The sequence below is a fragment of the Colobus angolensis genome, unplaced genomic scaffold (genome assembly GCF_000951035.1).
Source record: "Colobus angolensis palliatus isolate OR3802 unplaced genomic scaffold, Cang.pa_1.0 Scaffold744, whole genome shotgun sequence".
Lineage (NCBI taxonomy): Eukaryota > Metazoa > Chordata > Mammalia > Primates > Cercopithecidae > Colobus > Colobus angolensis.
Window position 1 is genome coordinate 287766 of NW_012121199.1, and position 14419 is coordinate 302184.

The following is a 14419-nucleotide window of genomic DNA, read 5'->3' on the forward strand; positions in this document are numbered from 1 at the left end:
ATAAAAGTAGAATATCCTATTTTCCTTTTGAGCTATGTCATCATATGCTACAATTATGGATGAAAATGGAAATGTTTCACCCTGACCCATTGCAATTTCTATGTTACACATTTGCTCTTTTTTTTTATTATTATACTTTAAGTTTTGGGGTACATGCGTAGAATGTGTAGGTTTGTTACATAGGTGTACACATACCATGGTGGTTTGCTGCACCCATCAACCCATCATCTACATTAGGTATTTCTCCTAATGCTGTTTCTCCCCAGCCCCCCTACCCTACAACAGGCCCCTGTGTCCATGTGTTCTCATTGTTGAATTCCCACTTATGAGTGAGAACATGCAGTGTTTGGTTTTCTGTTCCTTTGTTACTTTGCTGAGAATGATGGTTTCTGACTTCATTCATGTCCCTGCAAAGGACATGAACTCATCCTTTTTTATGGCTTCATAGTATTCCATTGTGTATATGTGCCACATTTTCTTTATCCAGTCTATCATTGGTGGGCATTTGAGTTGGTTTGAAGTCTTTGCTATTGTGAATAGTGCTGCAGTAAACATAAGTGTGCATGTGTCTTTATAGTAAAATGATTTATAATCCTTTGGGTATACACCCAGTAATGGGATTGCTGGGTCAAATGGTATTTCCGGTTCTAGATCCTTGAGGAATCGCCACACTGTCTTCGACAATGGTTGAACTAATTTGTACTTCTACCAACAGTGTAAAAACGTTCCTGTTCCACATCCTCTCCAACATCTGTTGTTTCCTGACTTTTTAATGATTGCCATTTAATGATCGCCATTCTAACTGGTGTGAGAGGGTATCTCATTGTGGTTTTGATTTGCATCTCTCTAATGACCAGTGATGATGAGCTTTTATTCATATGTTGGCCACATAAATGTCTTCTTTTGAGAAGTGTCTTTTCATACCCTTCACACGCTTTTTGATGGGGTTGTTTTTTTCTTGTAAATTTGTTTAAGTTCCTTGTAGATTCTGGATATTAGCCCTTTGTCAGGTGGATAGATTGCAAAAATTTTCTCCCATTCTGTAGGTTGCCTGTTCACTCTGATGATAGTTTCTTTTGCTGTGCAGAAGCTCTTTAGTTTAATTAGATCCCATTTGTCAATTTTGGCTTTTGTTGTCATTGCTTTTGGTGTTTAGTCATGAAGTGTTTGCCCATGCCTATGTCCTGAATGGTATTGCCTAGGTTTTCTTCTAGGGATTTTATGGTTTTAGGTCTTACGTTTAAGTCTTTAATCCATCTTGAGTTAATTTTTGTATAAGGTGTAAGGAAGGGGTCCAGTTTCAGTTTTCTGCATATGGCTAGCCAGTTTTCCCAACACTATTTATTAAATAGGGAATCCTTTCCCCATTTCTTTTTTTTGTCAGGTTTGTCAAAGATCAGATGGTTGTAGATGTGTGGTGTTATTTCTGAGGCCTCTGTTCTGTTCCATTGGTCTACATCTCTGTTTTGGTACAAGTACCATGCTATTTTGGTTACTGTAAACTTGTAGTATAGTTTGAAGTCAGGTAGCGTGATGTCTCCAGCTTTGTTCATTGCTTAGGATTGTCTTGGCTATATGGGCTCTTTTTTGGTTCTAAATGAAATTTAAAGTAGTTTTTTCTAAATCTGTGAAGAAAGTCAATGGTAGCTGGATGGGGATAGCATTGAAACTATAAATTACATTGGGTAATATGGCCATTTTCACGATACTGATTCTTCTTCTCCATGAACATGGAATGTTTTTACATTCATTTGTGTCCTCTCTTATTTCCTTGAGCAGTGATTTGTAGTTCTCCTTGAAGAGGTCCTTCACATCCCTTGTAAGTTGTATTTCTAGGTATTTTATTCTCTTTGTAGCAATTGTGAATGGGAATTCACTCATAATTTGGCCCTCTGTTTGTCTTTTAGTGGTGTATAGGAATGCTTGTGATTTTTGCACATTGATTTTGCATTCTGATACTTTGCTGAAGTTGCTTATCAGCTTAAGGAGATTTTGGACTGAGACGATGGGGTTTTCTAAATATACAATCATGTCATCTGCAAAGAGAGACAATTTGACTTCCTCTCTTCCTATTTGAATACCCTTCATTTCTTTCTCTTGCCTGATTGCCCTGGGCAGAACTTCCAATACTATGTTGAATAGGAGTGGTGAGAGAGGGCTCCTTGCCTTGTGCTGGTTTTCAAAGGGAATGCTTCCAGCTTTTGCCCATTCAGTATGATATTGGCTGTGGGTTTCTCATAAGTAGTTCTTATTATTTTGTGATACGTTCCATCAGTAGCTAATTTATTGAGAGTTTTTAGCATAAAGCAGTGTTGAATTTTATCAGAGGCCTTTTCTGCATCTGTTGAGATAATCATGTGGTTTTTGTCATTGGTTCTTTTGATGGATTACATTTATTGATTTGCATATGTTGAACCAGTCTTGCATCCCAGGGATGAAGCCCACTTGATCGTGGTGGATAAGCTTTTTGATGTGCTGCTGAATTCGGTTTGCCAGTATTTTATTGAGGATTTTCACATCGATGTTCATCAGGGATATTGGCCTGAAATTTTCTTTTTTTGTTGTGTCTCTGCCAGGTTTTGGTATCAGGATGATGCTGGCCTCATAAAATGAGTTAGGGAGGAGTCCCTCTTTCTCTGTTGTTTGAAATAGTTTCAGAAGGAATCGTACCAGCTCCTCTTTATACCTCTGGTAGAATTCGGCTGTGAATCCTTCTGGTCCTGGACTTTTTTTGGTTCGTAAGCTATTACTGCCTCAAGTTCAGAACTTGTTCTTGTTCTATTCAGGGATTCTACTTCCTCCTGGTTTAGTCTTGGGAGGGTGTATGTGTCCAGGAATTTACGCATTTCTTCCAGATTTTCTAGTTTACTTGCGTAGAGGTGTTTATTGTATTCTCTGATGGTAGTTTGTTTTTCTCTGGGATCAATGGTGATATCCCTTTTATCATTTTTTATTGTGTCTATTTGATTCTTTTCTCTTTTCTTCTTTATTAGTCTCCTAGCAGTCTGTTTTGTTAATCTTTTCAAAAAACAGCTCCTGGATTCATTGATTCTTTTTGGAGGGTTTTTCATGTCTCTGTCTCCTTCAGTTCTGCTCTGATCTTAGTTAGTTATTGTCTTCTGCTAGCTTTGAATTTGTTTGCTCTTACTTCTCTAGTTCTTTTAATTGTGATGTTAGAGTGTCGATTTTAAGTCTTTCCCACTTTCTGCTGTGAGCATTTAGTGCTATAAATTTCCTTCTCAATACTGCTTTAGCTCTGTCCCAGAGATTCTGGCACGTTGTGTCTTTGTTCTCATTGGTTTCAAAAAACTTATTTATTTCTGCCTTAATTTCATTATTTACCCAGTAGTCATTCAGGAACAGGTTGTTCATTTTCCCTGTGCAGTTTTGATTGAGTTTCTTAATCCTGAGTTCTAATTTGATTGCACTGTGGTCTGAGAGACTGTTGGTTATGATTTCCATTTTTTGCATTTGCTGAGGAGTGTTTTACTTCCATTTAGGTGATCAATTTTAGAATAAGTGTGATGTGATGCTGAGAAGAATGTATATTCTGTTGATTTGGCTTGGAGAGTTCTGTAGATGTCTATTAGGTCCTGTTGGTCCAGAGCTGAGTTCAAGTCCTTAATATCCTTGTTAATTTTCTGTCTCGATCTGATATTGACAGTGGGGTGTTAAAGTCTCCTACTGTTATTGTGTGGTAGTCTGAGTCTCTTTGTAGGTCTCTAAGAACTTGCTTTATGAATCTGGGTGCTCCTGTATTGGGTACATACATATTTAGGATAGTTAGCTCTTCTTGTTGCATTGATCTCTTTACCATTATGTAGTGGTCTTCTTTGTCTCTTTTGATCTTTGTTGGTTTAAAGTCTGTTTTATCAGAGACTAGGATTGCAACCCCTGCTTTTTGTTTGTTTGTTTGTTTGTTTTTTGCTTTCCATTTGCTTAGTAAATATTCCTCTGTTCCTTTATTTTGAGTCTATGTATGTCTCTGCACGTGATATGGGTCTCCTGAATACAGCACACAGATGGGTCTTGATTCTTTATTCAATTTGCCAGTCTGTGTCTTTTATTTGAGGCATTTAGCCCATTTACATTTAAGGTTAATATTGTTGTGTGTGAATTTGATCCTGTCATTATAATGCTAGCTGGTTATTTTGCTCGTTAGTTGATGCAGTTTCTTCATAGTGTTGATGGTCTTTACAGTTTGGTATGCTTTTGCAGTGGCTGGTATTGGTTTTTCCTTTCCATATTTAGTGCTTCCTTCAGGACTTCTTGTAAGGCAGGCCTGGTGGTGACAAAATCTCTCAGCATTTGCTTGTCTGTAAAGGATTTTATTTCTCCTTCGTTTATGAAGCTTAGTTTGGTTGGATATAAAATTCTGGGTTGAAAATTCTTTTCTCTAAGAATGTTGAATATTGGCCCCCACTCTCTTCTGGTTTGTGTGGTTTCTGCTGAGAGGTCCGCTGTTAGTCTAATGGGCTTCCCTTTGTGGGTAACCCGACCTTTCTCTCTGGCTGCCCTTAACATTTTTTCCTTCATTTCATCCTTGGTGAATCTGACAATTATGTGTCTTGGGGTTGCTCTTCTCGAGGAGTATCTTTGTGGTGGTCTCTGTATTTCCCAAATTTGAATGTTGGCCTGTCTTGCTAGGTTGGGAAAGTTCTCCTGGATAATATCCTAAAGAATGTTTTCCAACTTGCTTCCATTCTCCCTGTGACTTTCAAGTACACCAATCAAACATAGGTTTGGTCTTTTCATATAGTCCCATATTTCTTGGAGCCTTTGTTCATTCCTTTTCATTATCTTTTCTCTAATCTTGTCTTCACGCTTTATTTCATTAAGTTGATCTACAATCTCTAATATCCTTTTTTCCACTTGATCAGTTCAGCTGTTGATACTTGTGTATGTTTCACAAAGTTCTTGTGCCATGTTTTTCGGCTCCATCGGGTCATTTATGTTCTTCTCTAAACTGGTTATTCTAGTTAGCAATTCCTCTAACCTTTTTTCAAGGTTCTTAGTTTCCTCGCACTGGGTTAGAACATGCTCCTTTAGCTCAGAGGAGTTTGTTGTTATCCACCTTCTGAAGCCTACTTCTGTCAATTCATCAAACTCATTCTCCATCCAGTTTGTTCTCTTGGAATTGTCAGCCTTTTTGTACTGGTTTTTCTTCATCTTCGTGGATTTATCTACCTTTGGTCTTTGATGTTGGTGACCTGCGGATGGGGTTTCTGTGTGGACGTCTTTTTTGTGGATGTTGATGCTACTCTTTTCTGTTTGTTAGTTTTCCTTCTAACAGGCCCTTCTGCTGCAGGTCTGCTGGAGTCTGCTGGAGGTCCACTCCAGACCCTATTTGCATGGGTATCACCAGTGGAGGCTACAGAATAGCAAAGATTGCTGCCCGTTCCTTCCTCTGGAAGCTTCATCCCAGAGGGGCACCTGCCAGATGCCAGCTGGAGCACTCCTGTATGAGATGTCTGTCAATCCCTGCTGGGAGATATCTCCCATTCAGGAGGCACGGAACTCAGGGACCCACTTGAGGAGGCGGTCTGTCCTTTAGCAGAGCTTGAGCGCTGTGCTGGGAGAGCTGCTGCTCTCTTCAGAGCTGGCAGGCAGGAACGTTTAAGTCTGCTGAAGCTGAGCCCACAGCCACCCCTTCCCCCAGGTGCTCAGTCCCAAGGAGATGGGAGTTTTATCTATAAGCCCCTGGCTGGGGCTGCTGCCTTTCTTTCAGAGATTGCCTTGCCCAGAGAGGAGGAATCCAGAGAGGCAGTCTGGCTACAGCGACTTTGGGGAACTGCCGTGGGCTCTGCCCAGTTCAAACTTTCTGGCCACTTTGTTTACACAGTGAGGGGAAAACTGTCTACTCACGCCTCAGTAATGGCAGACACCCCTCCCTTCACCAAGCTCGAGTGTCCCATGTCAACTTCAGACTGCTATGCTGGCAGCAAGAATTTCAAGCCAGTAGATCTTAGCTTGCTGGGCTCCGTGGGTGTGGAATATGCTGAGCTAGACCACTTGCCTCCCTGGCTTCAGCCACCTTTCCAGGGGAGTGAACAGTTATGCCTCGCTGGCATTCCAGGCAACACTGGGGTACAAAAAAAATCTCCCGCACCTAGCTCAGTGTCTGCCCAAATGTCCACCCAGTTTTGTGCTTGAAACCCAGGGCCCTGGTGGCATAGGCACCCAAGGGAATCTCCTGGTCTGCAGATTGCGAAGACTGTGGGAAAAGCGTAGTATCTGGGCTGGAGCGCACCGTTCCTCATGACACAGTCCCTCACGGCTTCCCTTGGCTAGGGGAGGGAGTTCCCCGACCCCTTGTGCTTCTTGGATGAGGCAACACCCCACCCTGCTTTGGCTTGCCCTCTGTGGGCTGCACCCACTGTCTAACCAGTCCCAATGAGATGCACCGGGTACCTCAGTTGGAAATGCAGAAATCACTCACCTTCTTCATTGATGTCACTGGGAGCTGCAGACCAGCGCTGTTCCTGTTTGGTCATCTTGCCAACCACCCTGAGATGTTGAATTTTATCACATGCTTTTTTTATCAGATGCTTTCTCTGCATCTATTAAGGTGATCATGTGGCTTTTGTTCTTCATTGTGTTGATGGAATGTTTCATGTTTATTGATTCGCATGCATTGAATCATCATCGCATCCCTGGGATAAATCCCACTTGATCATGGTGTATTATCTTTTTGATGTGATGTTTGATTTGGTTTGCTAGTATTTCATTGAGGATTTTTGCATCTGTGATCATCAGGGATGTTGTCCTGCAGTTTTGTTTTTTTGTTGAGTCCTTGTCAGGTTTTGGTATCGGGGTAATGCTGGCCTTACAGAATGAGTTAGAGAGAATTCCCTCCTCTTGAACTTTTTGGCATAGTTTGAGAAGTGATGTTAGTTCTTCTCTGTAAGTTGCATGGAGTTCTGCAGTGAAGCCAGCTGATTCTGGGCATTGTTTTGGTTTTGTTGGGAGACTTTATTACTGATTCAATCCCATTACTCATTACTGGCCTGTTCAGGTTTTCTATTTCTTCCTCATTCAGTCTTGGTAGGTTGTATGGGTCCTGGGATTTATCCATTTCTTCTAGGTTTTCCAGTTTATTAGCGTATAGTTGTTAATAATATTTCTATGGTCACTTCTTCCAATGTTTAGATTTGCTTTAATATGCAAGGACTTTTTCCTGAGGATGTATCTATGGTGTTGGTTGGGCAGGGCACTTTGACTTTGATTATGAGTACATTCAGTAGTGTAGTTTGTATAATTTCTTTAGCTATAAACAGCATCAACCATGTCTGTATTTTTATTAGTGGCTCAGGGTGTAGTTGTTATAGAGGCTGTGGTGAAGTTTTGCTGGGCATGGGGACTCCAGGTGGACTAGTCCTTGTTTTCGAGTGGTGTCACCAGTGGGTGAAGCATGCCTGTCCTTTGGCCCCAAGACAGTGTATTCATTAAGTTATATTTTTAAAATTTTATGTTTTAAAAAAATTTATTTTATTCTGCATGCATATACTTAAAGGCATAAGTACTTCTGTAGTAAATATGAGCTGTCAAGAATACCAGTTGTAAGTTATATCAGATTTGAATTAAAACAAAGGTAACGATAGCACATATGTAATGTAAAACTTGACCTTTTCTATTTTTCCAATATTTTCAGATCTGGTAGCTCAGCGAGGAGAAAGATTGGAATTATTGATTGACAAAACAGAAAATCTCGTGGATTCTGTAAGTGTGGAATCTGATAATATTTTTCAGGACGTAAAGTGGAGAAAGTATGGATGATGGCTAATATAATTGGGAAATGCCTTGAATTCAAAAATTGATTGACTCTTTCACAAAAGATTTCTCTGTAGTATGTGTTGCTGTTTGATAGCAATTTACCGACAATAGGACTTCTTTCAGAATTGAAGTCAGTCCTCTCAAATCCTGCTACAGCTGAGTTGATATAATTTTCTAAATTTTTGTTGTCATTTCAACAGTGTTCACAGCATCTTCACCAGGAGTAGTTGCCATCTCATTTTCCTTGCCCATGCATAAGAAACAACTCCTCATTCATTAAAGTTTTATAAGAAACTGCAGCAGTTCAGTCATGTCTTCAGGCTCCAGTTCTAATTCTAGTTCTCTTCTGTTTCTACCACATGTGCAGTTACTTGCTCCACTGAAGTCTTGAACCCCTCAAAATCATTTGTGAGGGTTGTAATCAGCTTCTTGCAAACACCTGTTAATGTTTATATTTTGACTTCCTCCCACGAATCATGAATGTTTTTAATGGCATCTAGAATGACGAATCCTTTCTAGAAAGTCTTCACTTTACTTTGCCCACATCTATCAGAGGAATCATTATCTATGGCAGCTATACTAAATGTTTTTCTTAAATAATAAGACTTGAAAGTTGAAATCACTCCTTGATTCATGGGCAGCAGAATGGATGTTGTATTAGCAGGTGTGAACCCCGAAAGTCTGAGACAGGTCTCAGTCGATTTAGAAAGTTTATTTTGCCAAAGTTGAGAGTGCACACCCGTGACCCAGCCTCAGGAGGTCCCGACGACATGTGCCCAAGGTGGTCAGAGCCCAGTTTGGTTTTATGCATTCTAGGGAGACATGAGACATCAGTCAACATATGCAAGATGAACATTGGTTCAGCCTGGAAAGGCGGGACAACTCGAAGCAAAGGCAGGAAGACTCGAAGTGGGGAAGGGGCTTCCAGGTCTTAGATAGGTAAGAGACAAATGGTTGTATTCTTTTGAGTTTCTGATGAACCTCTCCAAAGGAGGCAATCAGGTACGCATTTATCTCAATGAGCAGAAAGGTGACTTTGAATAGAATGGGAGGCAGGTTGGCCATAAGCAGTTCCCAGCTTGACTTTTCCCTTTAGCTTAGTGATTTGGGGGCCCCAAGATTTATTTTCCTTTCACACAGGCATGAAACCAACATTTGTCTCCTCATAGGTCTCCATCAGAGCTCTTGAGTGACTAGGTTCATTGTCAATGAGCAGGAATACTTTGAAAGGAATCTTTTCTTTTTGAGCAGCAGATCTCCACAGATCTTCTGTACACCATCCTGTAATCTTCCAGGTTTGTTGTTCCATTTCAAGAGCACAGGCAGAGTAGATTTAGCATAATTCTTAAGGGCCCTAGATTTTCAGAATGGTAAATTACCATTGGCTTCAGCTTAGTCATCAGCTGCATTGGTCCCTAATAAAAGTCAGCTTATCCTTTGAAGCTTTGAAGCCAGGTATTGGCTTCTCTCTATGAAAGTCCTAGATGGCATCTTCTTCCAAAAGAACGGTGTTTTGTTTACATTGAAAACAATCTGTTGTTTAGTATAGCCACCTCTATCAATCTGAGGTAGGTCTCCTGGATAACTTACTGTGGCTTCTCTGTCAGCACTTGCTGTTTCACCTTGTACTTTCATGTTATAAAGGTGGCTTCTTTCCTTAAACCTCATGAACCAACTTCTGCTAGCTTTAAACTTTTCTTCTGCACCTTCCTCGCCTCTCTCAGCCTTCATAGAGTTGAAGAGTTAGGGCCTTGCTCTGGATTAGGTTTTGGCCTAAGGAAATGTTATGGCTGGTTTAATCTTCTATCCAGACCCCTGAAACATTCTCCATGTCAGCAGTAAGGCTGTTTTGCTTTCTTATGTGTGTGTTCACTAGAGTAGCACTCCTAATTTCCTTCAAGAACTGTTCCTTTGCATTCACAACTTGGTTAACTGTTTGTCACAGGACACCTAACTTTAGACCCATCTCAGCTTTCAACATGCCTTACTCACTAAGCTTAATTATTTTTATCTTTTGATTTAAAGCAAGGGATGTGTGACTTTTCCTTTCACTTGAATTCATAGATGCCATTGTAAGGTTATTAATTGGCCAATTTTCAATATTGTGTCTCGGCAAATAGGGAGGCCTGAGACAGAGAGAGATAAGAGAATAGCTGGTCAGCATTTATCAGTTAGCTCCGTCATCTTATATAGGCACAGTTTATGGCACCCTAAAACAATCACAATAGTAACATCAAAAGGTCACAGATCGTCATAACAGATAGAATGAAAATAATGAAAAGTTTGAAATGTTATGAGAAGTACCAAAACGCAGACATGAAGTGACCACATGCTGTTAGAAAAATGGTGCTGCCGCATGTCCTCACTCATAAGTGGGAGCCGAACAGTGAGAACACATGGACACACGGAGGGCAACATCACACACTCGGGCCTGTCGGGGAGTCAGGGGCTAGGGGAGGGAGAGCATTAGGAGAAATATCTAATGTAGATGATGGGTTGATGGGTGCAGCAAACCACCATGGCACATACGTACCTATATAAGAAACCTGCATGTTCTGCACATGTATTCCAGAACTTAAAGTATAATAATAATAATAATAATAAAAAGAAACAAAAAGTACAGGCCAAGCATAAAAAAACACCAGAAAAATGGTGCTGATAGTCTCATCATGGAGTTTCCACAGACCTTTGATTTGAAAAAAAACAAAAAAACAAAAAAAGCCAGTATCCATGAAGTGCGATAACATGAAGTACAATAAAAGGAGATAGGCCTGCAATTCTTTCTGTTGTTCTTTATTGTTTTCTGCAGTTCTGTTTCCATGTACGATTTTTTTTGCTTCAAACTGAAGAAGTTCTTTTATTGTTTGTTACAATGTTGATCCTGATGAGAGATTCTCTAAGCTTTTGTCTGAAAATCTGTTTCATCATTTTTTTGAAGAATACTTTATAGTTTTTTAGTTTTTCACAATGTCAATTAAAAAAAAAATTTTTAGTGCTTTAAAAATGCCATTCCATTTTTTTTTTGGCTTTCATATGTTCTTGGAGAGATTGTCATCTCTCTTACTCTTACTTGAAAAATAATGATTCTTACCCCACCTTTGGCTGTTTTTGGTATTGTTAGAGTCTCTCTCTGTCACCCAGGCTGGAGTGCAGGCGCATGATCATGCCTTACTGCTGCTTCCACCTCCTGGGCTCAAGTGATCCTCCTGCCTTGCCTCAGCCAGCCAAGTAGGACCACAGGCATACGCCATCACACTTAGCTAATTTTTAAAATTTTTCTTAGAAACAGGGGTCTCCCTATGTTGCTCTGGCTGGTCTCAAACTCCCAGGCTCAAGTGATCCTCCCACCTTGGCTTCCCAAAGTGCTGGAAATATAGGCATGAGCCACCACACCTGGCCCCCTTTGGCTGGTTTTAAGAGTGTCTTTTTATATTTGGTTTTCAACTTTTTATATATGGTTATTAGCTTTCTGTAGCTGCTATCACAAATTATCACAAATCTGGTGCCTTAAAACAACAAAAATTTATTTTCTCCCACTACTGGATTTCAGAAGTTCAAAATTAGTTTAACTGGGCTGAAATTAAGGTGTTAGCAGGGCTACACTCCTTCCAGAGGCTCTAGGAGAGCCTCTTCCAACTTCAGGTGGCTGCCAGTATTTCTTGACTTGTGGCTGTATCATTGTAGTCTCTGCCTCCATGTTCACATTACCTTCTCTTTGCATGTGTGTCAAGTCTCCATCTACTTTCCTTCTATAGAGACATTTGTGATGTCATTTAGGGCTCATATGTATAATCCAGGATACGCTCTTCATCTCAAGATTCTTGACATAATCACATCTGTAAAGACCCCTTTTCCAGATAATATCACATATGTCACATTCACAGGGATTAGGACATGGGCATATCTTTGGGCAACATCTAACAATTGTTCTTTATAGGTGAACTTGTTTTAAACAGGTGGTTTGTCAGTGTTCAGGTGTTGACCTGAGGATGGTGGAGGAATCTCCATTACAACCTGTTGAATCACACAACTATGTTCGGATTTATTAGTTTCATTCCTCACTGCTTGTTCTCATGTACATCATCTTCCTCTTTCTTGAATTATGTATTGTGAATTAGTCTTTGTAGTATATCCTCACACATTTTCTTCATATGAGTTTGTGGGTGATAATCCCTTCAAGAACAAAAGCGTTAGTTTGGTCTCATATTTGAACAATGTTTTGACTGGTGTAGAAGTCTAGGGTTAAGATCATTTTCTCTCAGAATTCTCTGAATATTGCCGCATTTCAGTGCATGAAGAGTTTAGGCATCTAAGGAGTTCAACAACTCTATAGCTTACACGTTTTTTATTTGGGCCAAGTTTGAGGACTGCAACCCAGAAGCATAGATTCAAGTTGCTCTGAATATGTGTTCTAATTAGCAGCCGTTACAAGTAGGTTTTTAAAGGAAAAAAGGAGAGGCAGTATCTAATTTGTTTACCAAGAATTTACATTAAAATAACATAAGCTATGGATTGGCTATACATTGTCCTTTTTTATCACAGATTCCAGGAACATGAAGATAATGGTTGAGGGAGCTAGTCAGCAACAAAATGCCTTTAAACAGTTGCCCCTCTGGGCATTGTGTGGGGGGTGTGACTGAAGTCCCCATACTCATGTCTTCTGGGCCTGATAAATTTTATGTACCTCACATAGCTCAGGCTGCTCTGAGCTGTTTTTCTTTTCTCATTTCCCCCTTTTGATCAAAATTTTTCTCTTCTGAAAGCATTGATGATTAGCATTTTAGATGTAAGTGTATCCCATGTCACTGGGGAGGCTTATTCCCAGATATTCTTGTCCCATGTTGGATGGAAAGAGGTTAAAAAGGTACTATGGCTTAAAGAACTTAATGAGGTCTCAAGGCTAAATTGATTGGCAACACAGAGGGGCAGAGCAACAGGATCTCAGTCAAGCCATCCACTCGTGATGGAGCCATGGCATGAACAACTGTACAGTTTACTCAAGTCCACCCTCACTTATGACACCAACTGCAAGTTTGGGGATTCCCCAAACCACCCTCAGATTTGATAGTTCATTAGAAGGATTTATAATACTCCATGAACACTGTTATACTCACAGTTAATGGTTTATTACAGGCAAATTTTACATAGTAAGACCAGCCAAGGGAAAAAGTGCATAGGGTGGAGTTTGGGAGGATACCAAATGTAGAGCTTCTGTTGTCCTCTTCCCATGGAGTCAGGACACATTACTCTCTTGGCATCAATGTGTGACAAAATGTACAGAGCGTTGCCCAACAGGGGTTTTATTATGTAGGCATTATTGACTGACTGCCCTCTGGCTTGATCTCAATCTCCAGCTCCACTGGCTGTGATCCACAGCCTCCTAAATCACATAGTTTTTTTTTTCTGGAGTGTCTTTTCCCCCACCCTAAATCACATTGTTACTATCTAGATTACAATCTATTAGAAAAATAAATCAAGGCTGTGCATGGTGGCTCATACCTATAATCCTAATATGTCGGGAGACCAAAGCCAAAAGATCTCTAAAATCCAGAAGTTCAAGACCAGCTTGGGCAACAAAGTGAGACCTTATCTCTACAAAACCAAAAAAAAAAAAAAAAAATTGGCTTGGTGTGGTGGCATGCACCTGTAATCCCAGTTACTTGGGAGGCTAAGGCAGGAGAATCACTTGAACCCACGAGGTGGAGGCTGCGGTGAGCTGAGATGCTGCCATTGCACTCCAGCCTGGACAACAAGAGTAAAACTCCATCTCAAAAAAAATAAATAAAAAATAAAGGGAAGAGGTTGGATGAAACTTTGTCTGGAGTCCTCCCCTGGCTCTTTTCTGGGCCTGAAGCCCTCCCAGACTGCTGCTATGGTCTGAGTATTTATGTCCCCCTGAAATTCATATGTTGAAATCTTAACCCCCAAGGTGATGGTACTGGGAGGTGATACCTTTGGGAGGTGATTAGGTCAGGAGGGTAGAACGCTCATGAATGGAATTATTGCCCTTATAAAAGAGACCCAAGGGAACCCATTTGTTTCTTCTACCATGTGAGGACAAAGCAAGAAGGTACCATCTATGAACCAGGAAATCGTCCCTTACCAGACACTAAATCTGCCAGCATGTTGATCATGGAATTCTCAGCCTCCAGAACTGTGAGAAATACATTTCTATTATTTATAGGCAGTTTATGATATTTTGTTATAGCAGCCTGAATGAAGTAAGACAAGCCTCTGTAGCCTCCGGCAAGAATGACCACAGCACCCACTTGGTCTACATATAACTTTGCACACCTTTCTCTTCCTTGTTATTATGCCCCATTTTTGTTAAACATAAAGACTGATTTATAAAGTTAACATCAGCTATCAGCACATGCCTAACAATATCAACATCTTCCATTTATTGGGTGCCTACTCGGTGCCAAGTTAGGTGTTTCATATATTGTTTCCAATCCTCACAATCCACGTGTACCAAATGGTAGTAAAAACAAAGGCAAAGTTTCAATATCGTACTAAATGGGAAAAAGCTGAAAGCATTCTCCTTGAAAACCAGCACAGCCGGGCGCGGTGGCTCAAGCCTGTAATCCCAGCACTTTGGGAGGCCGAGACGGGCGGATCACGAGGTCAGGAGATCGAGACCATCCTG

The 14419-nt window shown here is 40.5% G+C and overlaps 1 protein-coding gene across 6 annotated transcripts in view; it reads left to right on the forward strand.

Annotated features, from left to right (window-relative positions):
- The window catches only part of VAMP7 (vesicle-associated membrane protein 7), a 45715-nt gene that overhangs the window by 26251 nt on the left and 5045 nt on the right, over window positions 1-14419 (forward strand). For 5 of the 6 annotated variants that reach the window (XM_011927773.1, XM_011927772.1, XM_011927776.1 and 2 more), the window contains one exon: window positions 7652-7719. The exons of the other annotated variant lie outside the window; for it this stretch is intronic. In XM_011927773.1, the coding sequence (XP_011783163.1) occupies window positions 7652-7719 (68 nt within the window). The remainder of the gene's footprint in view (window positions 1-7651; window positions 7720-14419) is intronic. 6 annotated transcript variants of the gene reach the window in all.